General features: G+C 32.6%; 2 protein-coding genes across 3 annotated transcripts; one reads left to right on the top strand and one right to left on the bottom strand.

The window, feature by feature from the left end:
- The first annotated feature begins 513 nt into the window (after positions 1–513).
- LOC149380261 (Ubiquitin-associated/translation elongation factor EF1B protein) lies at positions 514–2,600 on the top strand. 2 transcript variants are annotated; one of them, XM_089602303.1, is made up of 5 exons: positions 514–845; positions 1,231–1,283; positions 1,590–1,748; positions 1,913–2,008; positions 2,325–2,600. In XM_089602303.1, the coding sequence occupies exons 1-5, from the start codon at positions 614–616 to the stop codon at positions 2,457–2,459; spliced, it is 675 nt and encodes a 224-aa protein (XP_089458429.1). In that variant the 5' UTR covers positions 514–613; the 3' UTR covers positions 2,460–2,600. The 2 variants fall into 2 exon arrangements, with proteins under 2 accessions (XP_089458429.1, XP_089458428.1); XM_089602302.1 differs by having other exon boundaries at positions 516–845; positions 1,584–1,748.
- A 1,503-nt stretch (positions 2,601–4,103) lies between these two features.
- Positions 4,104–7,746, bottom strand: LOC149380260 (Galactosyltransferase family protein). The gene is made up of 12 exons (XM_089604245.1): positions 7,340–7,746; positions 7,184–7,247; positions 6,950–6,999; positions 6,636–6,838; positions 6,024–6,087; positions 5,858–5,930; positions 5,613–5,736; positions 5,210–5,297; positions 5,051–5,101; positions 4,843–4,914; positions 4,647–4,759; positions 4,104–4,534 (listed from the first exon to the last, which is right to left on the bottom strand). Exons 1-12 carry the CDS (start codon positions 7,450–7,452, stop codon positions 4,512–4,514), a joined length of 1,038 nt encoding a protein of 345 aa, XP_089460371.1. The 5' UTR covers positions 7,453–7,746; the 3' UTR covers positions 4,104–4,511.
- Between the last annotated feature and the right edge of the window lie 2,968 nt (positions 7,747–10,714).

The raw sequence follows: 10,714 nt of genomic DNA, 5'->3' as shown, positions 1-10,714 counted from the left end.
TAGCAAATTTAAACGTCTGACATGGTTAAATATCTAACGTTTGGTAAATTTTAGGTAAATATCTATTTTCAGACGTAAATCTTAATTAAATAATCAACTACATATAACAAACTTTGATTATTTACTTGAGATTTCCGTCTGAAAGTGGCTATTTAGCAATATCAAATGTTTATATTTGATATTTTTCTAATTTTCTGTAATTTTTTTAGCCTTCAATAAAATAAAATAAAATCCTCCTAGTCCCTCCTAAAACTTATGTCTAGCTCTCGATTGCTGTTTGATTCCCGAAAATATATTGATGAATATTTAATTTCAGATATTTATTTTGAAATATTTAATTTCAAATATTTATTATTGCAACTTTGGTCATTGTAATTTAAGTCTATGTTGTGTTAAAAAAATATTATTCATTTGTATCAATAATGTAATTTTATTTTAAACAATATTATGTCGGTCTATTATTCTCTATTAATTAATTTAGATACCTATGAAATACAGGGAAACAAAAAAAAAAAAAAAAAGGGTCATTGGTAAAGGCGTGTTTAAGTCAATTGCGTGTTCGCGGTAGTTTTGTCCATCGTCAACACTTTTCTCTGCTTGCTTCCTAATTTTAATGGACTACGATTTCAAGAGCTACGAAGGTCAAATTCCGATGTACCGTAACCCCTCGTCCACGTCATCATCGTCGCCGATGTACGCTCCTCCTCCTCCGCCGTCGTCGTCGAACATGTATCCGAAGATCAACCAATCAGGAAGCCACACCGTAGTCCCTCCCACAGGCCGTCCTTTCTCACACCACCCCCAAAATCCCGCCCCACCACCTCCTCCTTCTTCTTCATCATCTTGTATGTCCTTTTCACGCAATTTTGAATCTTTTTATTTTTTATGGTCGTTTTGTGGATTATTTACTTCTGAAATTAGTGGTCTCATTTCGTTGGATTCGTGATCAGTTTTCGCAATTTTCGATGTGATTCGAGTGTTGTGATCGTCAAATTTTGGGCGTCTGGTTGATGATTATTGTTCATTTTCGAATTCAATTCAATGTTCTCTTTGCATTTTGATCGGATTCTTAGAGGTATTAGTGATTTGTTCCGATTCATTGGTATCCGACTCGAAGATTAGGGTTTTCAGGGTGTATTTGAAGTATTGTTAAATTTTTTGTTTTACTTTGTTTGGTTTTGGTTCTATAGATGCTGAACAATGCATGATTCTTTGCTTTTCTCGTTGCAGCTGGATTGGGAATAAGAGTGACGATAAAGCCCGAGTATCGGATCACTCCTCCGGTGAGATTTCTAGCTCCGTGATTACGGTGATTTTACCTCTGTATCCTTTTATGTGCACATGGAAGAAGAAGAAGAAGAAGAAAAAAACTGATAGCTGGCTCAAATTTACTTTCCAAATGAAACCAAGCTTAAAAGCCATTGATTGTGTTAAGAAGCTTCTATGGCTGTACAAAATGAAGTTTTATTGCAGTGTTTTACCTTAGAATAAACTAAATGTTGTCGTGTTGGTGTTTTGAGAGTAGTATATTCTCGTGACGGTTCTCTTTTTCTTTTTCTTTTTTTTCTTTTTTTTTTGTATAGCCTCAGTTGTCATCCATAGCGGGAGAGATACCTCGTAGCAATTTCCAATTCGATTTCGAGTTTGAAAAAAGGATTTTAGCTGAAGCCGAAAAAGGGAACCCGAATTGGGCAAAGCTCGGGATGGAAAACATTCCGCCTAGGAGAATGCCTCCACCGCCTTCAGCGGTATGCGATATCACATTTCCATAAAATAAAAAAAATAAAAATTCTAACTTTATTGCCGTGTGTATTCCATGTTTGTTCAAGTATTGCTGATATACTAGAACCATTGATTAGCTTCGGGAATGTATTTCGGATGTGGTTTTCTAATCAATGTATTGCTATTGCAGTCTGTCGATCCAACAGTTGGCAAATACATTGCTTCAGGGCTAAACCGAGAAGCCGCTAGTCTCGGTGTTGCACATTATGGAGACAATCCCACTAAGGTAATAGCTTGCGCTTTTCCATATATCGGGCTGGTTTGCGAATTGGCATGATTTCTCAGATAAATTTTTTCTTATTTCACGTGTTCACTCTTTGGTTGATGCTCTGATGAAAATCTATCGTATGCATAGATATACTAGAGTTCGAATCCATATATACTTGCGCGTCTCAACTAAACCCTTACTATGAATGTTTCCCGACTCACTTGGTTTCGCTCTCATACCCTGGTTTAGTTTTTCCATGAAGAAATTTTACCGCTTTGTTGAGACGTGCAAGTGAGTTTAACTTGACCAAATGTTTTGAATTTATACCCCGCAGGTTCGGGAATTTGCCAACGCGTATAACATCCTACGAGAAATGGGGTTTCAGTCTAAAAATGTTGCGGAAGCGCTAGTCATGAACGACAATGACACCGACAAGGCTCTGGCACATATTCTCAACAGTGCCTCTTGAGGGTCTGCTTAGTAGTATGCTGTATTACCGCATATTTTGCTTCTTCTCTCTCTCTCTCTCTTTGGGACGAGTATTGTGGTGTCTAGTGTCTACAGAATTTTATCCTGCTATATGAACTTTTGAATACATAGTGATTGTACAGATTTCAGAATTCAGACGTTCTGTTTAAAGCCCATTTACAACCCACGTACTCCATTCTACAGTTTCTTCTCTGATACAACCCACGTACTCCATTCTACCGTCGTATCTCCAAGTCAAATTTTCATTTTTATCACAAAAAAAGGTATATTGCTCGTTCATCTATTGCTTAAACAAATTTAACAATTTTTTTTTGCATATCACATTTTAGCTCACTTGTATACTTATTGTGTGTCTTTTAATTACAATCATGGTTTCTATTTTCTATTCATTTTAGAAGTTTGTCTGGCAATTTGTTTATTTTAGGGTTTAACTTATATGTTTATGTCGTTTAATATATTTTCAAGTTTGTTAGGAATGAAGATTTGTATTTTTTAACTTACTTTGTGTAATCATTGTCTATAATATTTATTAATTTTTTTGCCACATTTTAATTTAAATGATATAAAATGATTTTATGAGTATATGAATTATTGTGTCAATATGATTACAGATAAAATGTATGAATTGAAATAATTTTTAGTGTTGTTTTGAAATTATTATAGAAGCTATTTAATATTATAAAATGGTAACTTTATTGTGGAGTTTTGTGAGTTTCACGATATACTTCCTTGATAATAGAGTTAGATTTGAGGCAATTCAACTATTTTGCTACATTAAGGGTTAGGTTTGTTTTTTCTTTTGTTTTTTGTTTTTATCTAAATTAAGGGTGAGTTGGCGCTGCCCTAATAATATCATTTACACATTCCACAGCCTATGTATTTTTATGTAGAAATTAGACCACTGCCAACAAAAAAAACTAATCAAAACACATGCGTCACATTTCATATTTTACTTATATTTTTAAAACATCTCATTGATAATCGTTTTTTTTCCGGACATATATACCTTCATATCTCAGAAATTTAGTAAACAATTATTGAAATCTGATCACCAATTATTGAAATCTTGTCAACAACTTTTGAAATCTAGTTAACTGATATTGAAAACAGTTATATATGAAAGTTAGAAGGTTCAACGGCTAATATTAATAAAAATTACAAAAACGGTTATTTTTGATTATTTTCACAAAAGTGTAATGAAGAGTTAGATAAAGAGCCACTGTTTATGTAATTTTCCAAAATTTTCTTTGTTTGCAGATTAGGCAAGTCAACAAGTGTAAATTTTAAATTAAAATCGATTGTCTATGAAATTGTTATGAAAAAAATCACGTCTTATTAGTTATTAGACTATGCCACTAAAAGTTTGTGAATAGCTTATTAGTCATTTTTTCTTGACTTACATGTAAATAGTTATTTGCATATTTGCATGATGTGTCATCATATATGATGAACAATTCGAGTATTATATATCTACCATTTTATGTATTACGTAAATTCGACCATACTTTAATTTTTTAGCGGATTATCTTGGCCATATTATCTTAGCAGAAAATTGGCTATGTAGCAATTTTATTATGTTTATAAGATTGTGTATTAAAAAAAAAAAAAAATTGTGTACAAAATAGAAGCATGTGAAAGATATCACGATCGCAACTAGTTGTTTAACAGATATCACATTACATCGGAAAGATGAAGTACTTAGAAAAGCTTACATGATAATCTAAGAGCAGAATGGATTGAAAAGAATTAGCTTCCCGCTTTTAATGAGTATGGACATAAAAAAAAAAACACTACGACAAAATTAAAAGACAATGGTCCAAAACCAATGTTTCTATATACTCGTATAGTTGACCTACATTGGCATTATAATTCAAATCTCCCTATTCCTATTTGTACTCTGTAATGTGCGAACCAAGCTCCGGCAGTGACTAATATGCTCTCGTGATGCATCAAACCTCTGAAGGGAATCCTCAAACGAACTTTCCAAATAAAGTTTTATAGTTTCTCAAACAACCCCGGATGTAATCTTAAATCAAACGCCTGCGCATACAGCTCCTGAAAGATTAAATTGATATTGTCAATTAAATTGTATAAATAAATCAAAAAGAGAATACAGACGGGAAAATATCTCAGTGCGGTGATTCGAACAAGGGGGAGTGAGAGAAACCTGTTGACCACGATGAGCAACACAACTTTGATTCATCAACGTGTTTAACATCAAGCCCAATGAACCAAGAGCCCGCGCTCACATCATCATGGGCATATGTGCGAAGAATTTGTCTGAGAAGCAAGTTGATAAGAGGTTAATGTATGCACGCTTTGATTGGTGATCGAAGCGGATTTCTAAACGGATAAGAACTGACCTGTTTATCGATATGAATTTGGCCAAAGCTTGCGATACGACGTACATCTCACCTGAAGCGTGGCGAAAATATCTGTTCAAAAAGCTTATTGTTAGTCTTCGGTTTAAGAGGACAAAATTGAAGGAATGAAATACAGAACGAAAATGGAACAATGAAATTTTCTGGAGTCTATATGAGTAACAAACTATCATATTTTGAATAGACTTACGACTTTTTATCGCCAAACTTCCACCAATCTGGTTCGTACCATTTCTGGGTCCTGAAGGAGAACTGATAGGTCATTGACTTTTTTTAAGTAGTATCTCATGAGCTACGATTTTCAACATTAACAAACGGGATTGTCCTTTATCCATACGAAAAAACTCACGGTTCAGAGAAAACTTCGCCCGACTTCATGCACCCCATATACACACGAGGCTTGTCCAAATGGGCCGCTAGGGTAGCTCCGAGAGCATCTGAACGACAACAGTTAGGTTCATAAGCAGGTTACCAAAGACAAACAAAATCACCAAGTCCACAACGGAATTTCAGTTACACGTGTGCTTGATGTCCTATGTATTGCTACGCGAATATTGCATGGTTGTCATTTTATGGAAAATTTCAGACCCAGCGGCACAAGTTCATCATGGAAGGTCATGAAAAGCCAGCATAGCACCCATTATGGCATGAATTAAAAACATTTCCCCTAACCGAAATCCTTTGAAACCAAGAAAAGAATTATAAAAAAAATTAATCACAACGAATAATGCAAATACAGTATATCCACTAACCGATATTTACATAGATGTTATCATTGACTTTAGCATAAAACTCAGCATCCCATTTATCTGCAGCGTGAGCGAAGAACAGTTTGGCCTTATTTGGGAACTCCTCAGGTGCCTCAATGTGGTTATCCTGCCAAACCGAAAGCATGAAAAGGTTAAAAAAGGTAAGCGAAAATTGAAGCTTACAGAAAAGTTGTGGATTGCAGAAATTCCCTAATTAATGAATCAAATCAATCACATAATAGACGCACAAGAATTATGAAGTCATTAGTATTGTGGTTTTCGCTGTCAATTTCCCTGTCAAACTTGTCACCGGGATTGGCACTGCAGTGAAATAATAACCAAAAAAATAGGTCACCAACCAACGAGAGAGAGAGAGAGAGAGCAAAAGTGCGAGAGAGATAGCAAGAGAGAGACCTTCTTCCAATGACAAATCGTGGAATTACTCCTTTGTCATTTTCCAACTTCTTCAAAGCTGAGCCTGCGAAACAGTCCTCTTCTTAAAAACTTCTCAATACAAAATTACTTACTGCTAACTGTAAGAACGTGTTACACAACTAAACTCGACAGTTGACACAGAAAAGCGCTAATACGTAATTAACACCGCTCTACAAACGTAATAAGATGCTGACTAGCCATATGCATAGCAATTGCACGCCATGGCCTCGATAGTTCTTCTTAAAAATCTTACAGTTAAAACACAAAGCAGCCCTCGGAAAACCAGTAGCATCTCAAACCTAATATCCTGTTATATTAGGCACCTTGTGAAAAAATATGCGACCAGTAGCTGGTTTAGAATTTGTCTTAGACAAGGATCTACGTCATATTGGATCACCCTTGGTTTCAATCATAGTGTGCTGATCGAGATTTGATCTAGTTTTAGTTTGTAATTTAGATCGACAAGACCTAATCTGTAAAACCATCTATATAAATGTTGAGGATATACTATCACACAGGCAATAACTATATAAAAAAATAAAAAATAAAAATAAAAAAAGAGGATAAAAGAGCAGGCTTAGAAGTCTGTACCATATCCCATCCACGCCTTTCGAATAGCATCCCTGTTCTTTTTGCTTCCAAACTCGGTGAGAATTCCGATAACAATTAGCGGCCTTTTATTGATCTTGGACTCATTAGCGTCTGCAATTGCGATCGAGTGCTTTGAAACAAAGCCTTCTTGTTTAGCCGCTGCCAATTCCATCTCAAGGGCCGATAATTTCTTGTGTTGTTCTCTAACATCCATAAAAGCAAGTGACCAATCAAACTTCGCAATATGTATTAATCAATGGATGCCAGTATTTTTTTTATTATAATTATTTCTCAGGGTAGGCAATTATGTTTACCTGCAGGCTATGATTTTCAAGGTATCATCAACTGATATCGCAGATTGACCCTAGAAAAGGAATAACACTATGTCAGTGTTATTCTCTCAAGAACAGCTGATACGAGCAAAAGACCTCAAATTTTACAAGGCAATACAAGCTTATAGCTATTATCAAAAACCAAAATCATGACTCTACTTTTGGACTAGCAAATGGCAAGGAAATGAGTCATGATTTGAATAACAGGTAACACACCTGACCAGTGATCTTATCAAGCTCTTTGATCAAATAAACTCTGTTTTGCGAGTCTTGCCATAACCTTTAAACGCCAAACCAAATGCAATTAGGGTTTAAAAAACATTATCTAACAAAATACAAAAAAAAAAAAAAAAAAAAAAAAAAAAAAAAAACCTTCCAGCGACATAGATAGAGGCGAAGATCGCGAACATGGCGAAGAAGAGAATGGAGACTCTGGACCGAACTGCCATGCCCGAGAGCTTGGCATTCGATCCTCTGCTCTGCATTTTTTCCAAGTCACGCCAAAGATTCCGATTCCGATACCGAGTCTGAAGAAGATTGAAGATTTGAATCGAATATCTCCTGATACAGATCTGATTCTAATCAGAATTCAACGACGATGACTAAGAAATGAGAGAGCGAGATATTGTAGGTTTTTTTTTTTTTTTTTTTCCTTATATTGAATTTAGATACTGTTGCCGAATCGCTTTGCCTTTGCTTGTGTTGGAAGAGAAAAGTGTCTGGATTCCTCAGTGTTAATTTTGCCAAAACTGTCGAACGTTTTTACTGTTTAGTCTTATTTTTATTTTTATTTTTAAATCCAATGTGATAAGTAAATAACTACTGAATATTTTATTAAGCTTTGAAGGAAAAAGAGAATATTGTATATTTATTAAGCTTTTTTACGTATGGATACATATACTTTAGAATGATTTAAACTTTTATAGCGGATCCTGAATACACATTAAATCTATCAATCTTGCATCATTTCTGATCTTACCTTACCTTTGATAATCTTACTTTCCCTATCTCCTTCTCCTCATAAAAATAGAAGTAAAAATATTGTTTATAACCACGATCATATTGTTTATCACTTATATTATTAAACCAATTGAAAATAAAAAAATAAAAAGGCAATTAAAGTGTACAAATAAAATTAAAAAAAGATAAACACATATCGTTTATGTAATAGAGCGTGTGAGCCAATAGTTATTGGACACCACTTCTATGAGTCGTTGCCTGCTGACGAATATCAATGCTCTGTAAAATTATTAAGTCGAGGGACTAGTTTAGTCAACGATAAATATTTTGTTTATCGATACAAAAATTATTTAAAAAAAAATTAGAGATAGTTAGGCATATAATTATTTAAATTACTTATGTTAAAATTTTAGAATTATCTAAAATTAAAAAGTAGCTCAAAAGAAGATAAGACATAAGTGTCAGACTACATGAGACATATAGATATGAATTAACCTATATCAATATTTGAACAATTAAATTGTAATTTTAATTGAAAATAACCATATAAATATTTCATATAATTTTTTTAATTAGTTTAAGCCACTTATGGTAAGTTTAAACTTAGTTTTTCTTGTAGACGTTAATTAACATTTAGATTTTCTATTTAAAATTATTAATATTAATTTTTTTTACTATTTTTTCATTCATACATTGATTACACGTAATATTTAAATTCAAATTACAAAGAAATTCTTTAAATTTTAAATAATAGAGACAAATTATAATCTCAAGGGATTGAACTCATATCTTCGCACATGAGGAGACCTCACATGCAGGAGGAGGTAATATCACCAAAACTATATGTTAGAGGTATTAATATGGAATTATTAGTTGGCCTAACTTAGGCAGATTATTTTATGATTCATCTATTATTTTTGTGGACACTCTATACTCTATCTTATGACTAGAGATTTTAGATGTATATAGTGATTATGAGTTTCGTTAAATAAGATATATATATAAATAAAGAGTAAATTACAAAAGTATACATTTATTTTTCATTTTTCTGCAAGTCTATACTTTCACTTTTCAATTTTGCGAACTTGTACTTGCTGTAAACTGTCAAAGCTTTGGAAATCTCTCATTAATATATATATATATATATATATATATATATATATATATATATATATGAATAATGGCTTCAGAAATAAAGTGCCCCCAATTGAAGAAGAAGGGACAAAGAAATACAAGACGTGAGTAAGCTTAAATAGAATAAATATTAAGTTCATGTGTTTTTTAAATTAATAATTTTAATAAAAATTGCCTTACCAAGAAGGATGAGAGAATAATTGAGTTCAAACTTCATGTGTTTTTTAAATTAATAATTTTAATAAAAATTGCTTCATCTTATGTTCAGTTTTTTTTTTTACTTTTTCTTTTCTATTACTTTGAATATTATATATATATATATATATATATATATATATATATATATATATATATATATATATATATATATATATATTGGTAAAAGGCCATTTCAGTTCTTAATAATAGGCCGGGTATAAATTTGTATGACTTTCAAATGCTAAAGTATAAATTTTGAATAATTGAAAAGTGAGGGTATATATTTATGAAAAATGAAAAGTGAGAGTGCTTAGGTGTAGTTTACTAATAAATTCCTAATAAATCTGATGTAGTTCATTAAAGTCTGGGCTGGGCTGGGCTGGGCTGGTACGAGCAAGTTGGCAAACTTAATGGGCTAATAGCCCTATTAGCCCATTCAAATTTTGATTGCCCGCCAAGCTACTGAAATTCTCAAATTTTAGTATTTTTCTCGAACTTTTGCATTAGAGTGCAAAGTAGCTACAACCCACAGAGTATGATATTTGTATGTCTAGTTTAAAAAATTAGTCCATGGGGCATATATGAAAAAGTAATTCAGTTTGAAGCTAAAATGAAAAAAATTAGAAGAAACAAAAATAGGGCGTGATTATAAAAGCATATGATACTTAAAGGTAATCAATAGCAATAATAATAATAATAAACGATGTTACACTGCGTTCAAAATTATAAAAGCCTAAAACCCATGTGACGTGATTAGAGTTTAATAGGTTGTCAAGTGTGGCAAATTTAATTGAGAAGTAAGATTGCTCTTAGTGTCGGTCATAGTCTACTTTCCCTTCTTCGAAAGTCATTTGTTGAATAAATTCGTGATAATAATAATAATGTTATATGCCATTGCTATGGGTTCAAAGGATTTACAAGAGCAATAGTTGCAATGGAATAAATAATATAATGATAATTAGAACAAATGGTGAATTATGATTAATTAAAAAAAATGAGTGCGTAGAGTATAAGAATAAACTTCTTGAGGATGATTATTCCTAACATAAAAAAAAATTAGGGACATTAAATTGATGCCATTTCCTCGGCGATGTTATACGATAATATTTATTAAAAAAGAAAAAGAGAGAGTAACAGATAGGTGGCTTTAAGCCTTTGTCCATTATCAAAAACGAATCATCTGATTATTAGACAAAAAATAAGAGTGACTTTTTAGTCTTGAAAAATCATATACAGTGGATGGTTATTAGATGACAAGACTCGTTAAATATATATTAGCCATGCATGCAACTATGGCCGCTGATCTTAAATCTGATAGTGCGCATATAAGTAATATTTATAATTGAGGACCAACACACCCCTGTGGCCCATAATTTCTTCAATATAATTGTTAATATCTATTATCTAGCTTAGCCAACCGTATATTTTACTATCCTATTCCAAGTCATTGTCTTT

The sequence above is a fragment of the Urtica dioica genome, chromosome 12, assembly GCF_054948205.1.
Source record: "Urtica dioica subsp. dioica isolate 48M chromosome 12, U.dioica_male_clone48M_v1_H2, whole genome shotgun sequence".
Taxonomy (NCBI): Eukaryota; Viridiplantae; Streptophyta; class Magnoliopsida; order Rosales; family Urticaceae; genus Urtica; species Urtica dioica.
Note: the sequence above shows the minus strand (reverse complement) of the source record. Positions and strands in the feature narration are given on the sequence as shown.

Excerpts from the sequence above, each read along its gene's own strand:
- LOC149380260 (XM_089604245.1), bottom strand. The coding sequence starts at position 7,452 with ATGCAGAGCAGAGGATCGAATGCCAAGCTCTCGGGCATGGCAGTTCGG. Across the intron at positions 7,248-7,339 it reads TCTATCTATGTCGCTGGAAG|GTTATGGCAAGACTCGCAAA; the intron begins GTTTTTTTTTTT and ends TGGCGTTTAAAG. Across the intron at positions 5,102-5,209 it reads GGCGAAGTTTTCTCTGAACC|GACCCAGAAATGGTACGAAC; the intron begins GTGAGTTTTTTC and ends GTTCTCCTTCAG.
- LOC149380261 (XM_089602302.1), top strand. The coding sequence starts at position 614 with ATGGACTACGATTTCAAGAGCTACGAAGGTCAAATTCCGATGTACCGT. Across the intron at positions 846-1,230 it reads TCCTTCTTCTTCATCATCTT|CTGGATTGGGAATAAGAGTG; the intron begins GTATGTCCTTTT and ends TTCTCGTTGCAG. Across the intron at positions 2,009-2,324 it reads ATGGAGACAATCCCACTAAG|GTTCGGGAATTTGCCAACGC; the intron begins GTAATAGCTTGC and ends TATACCCCGCAG.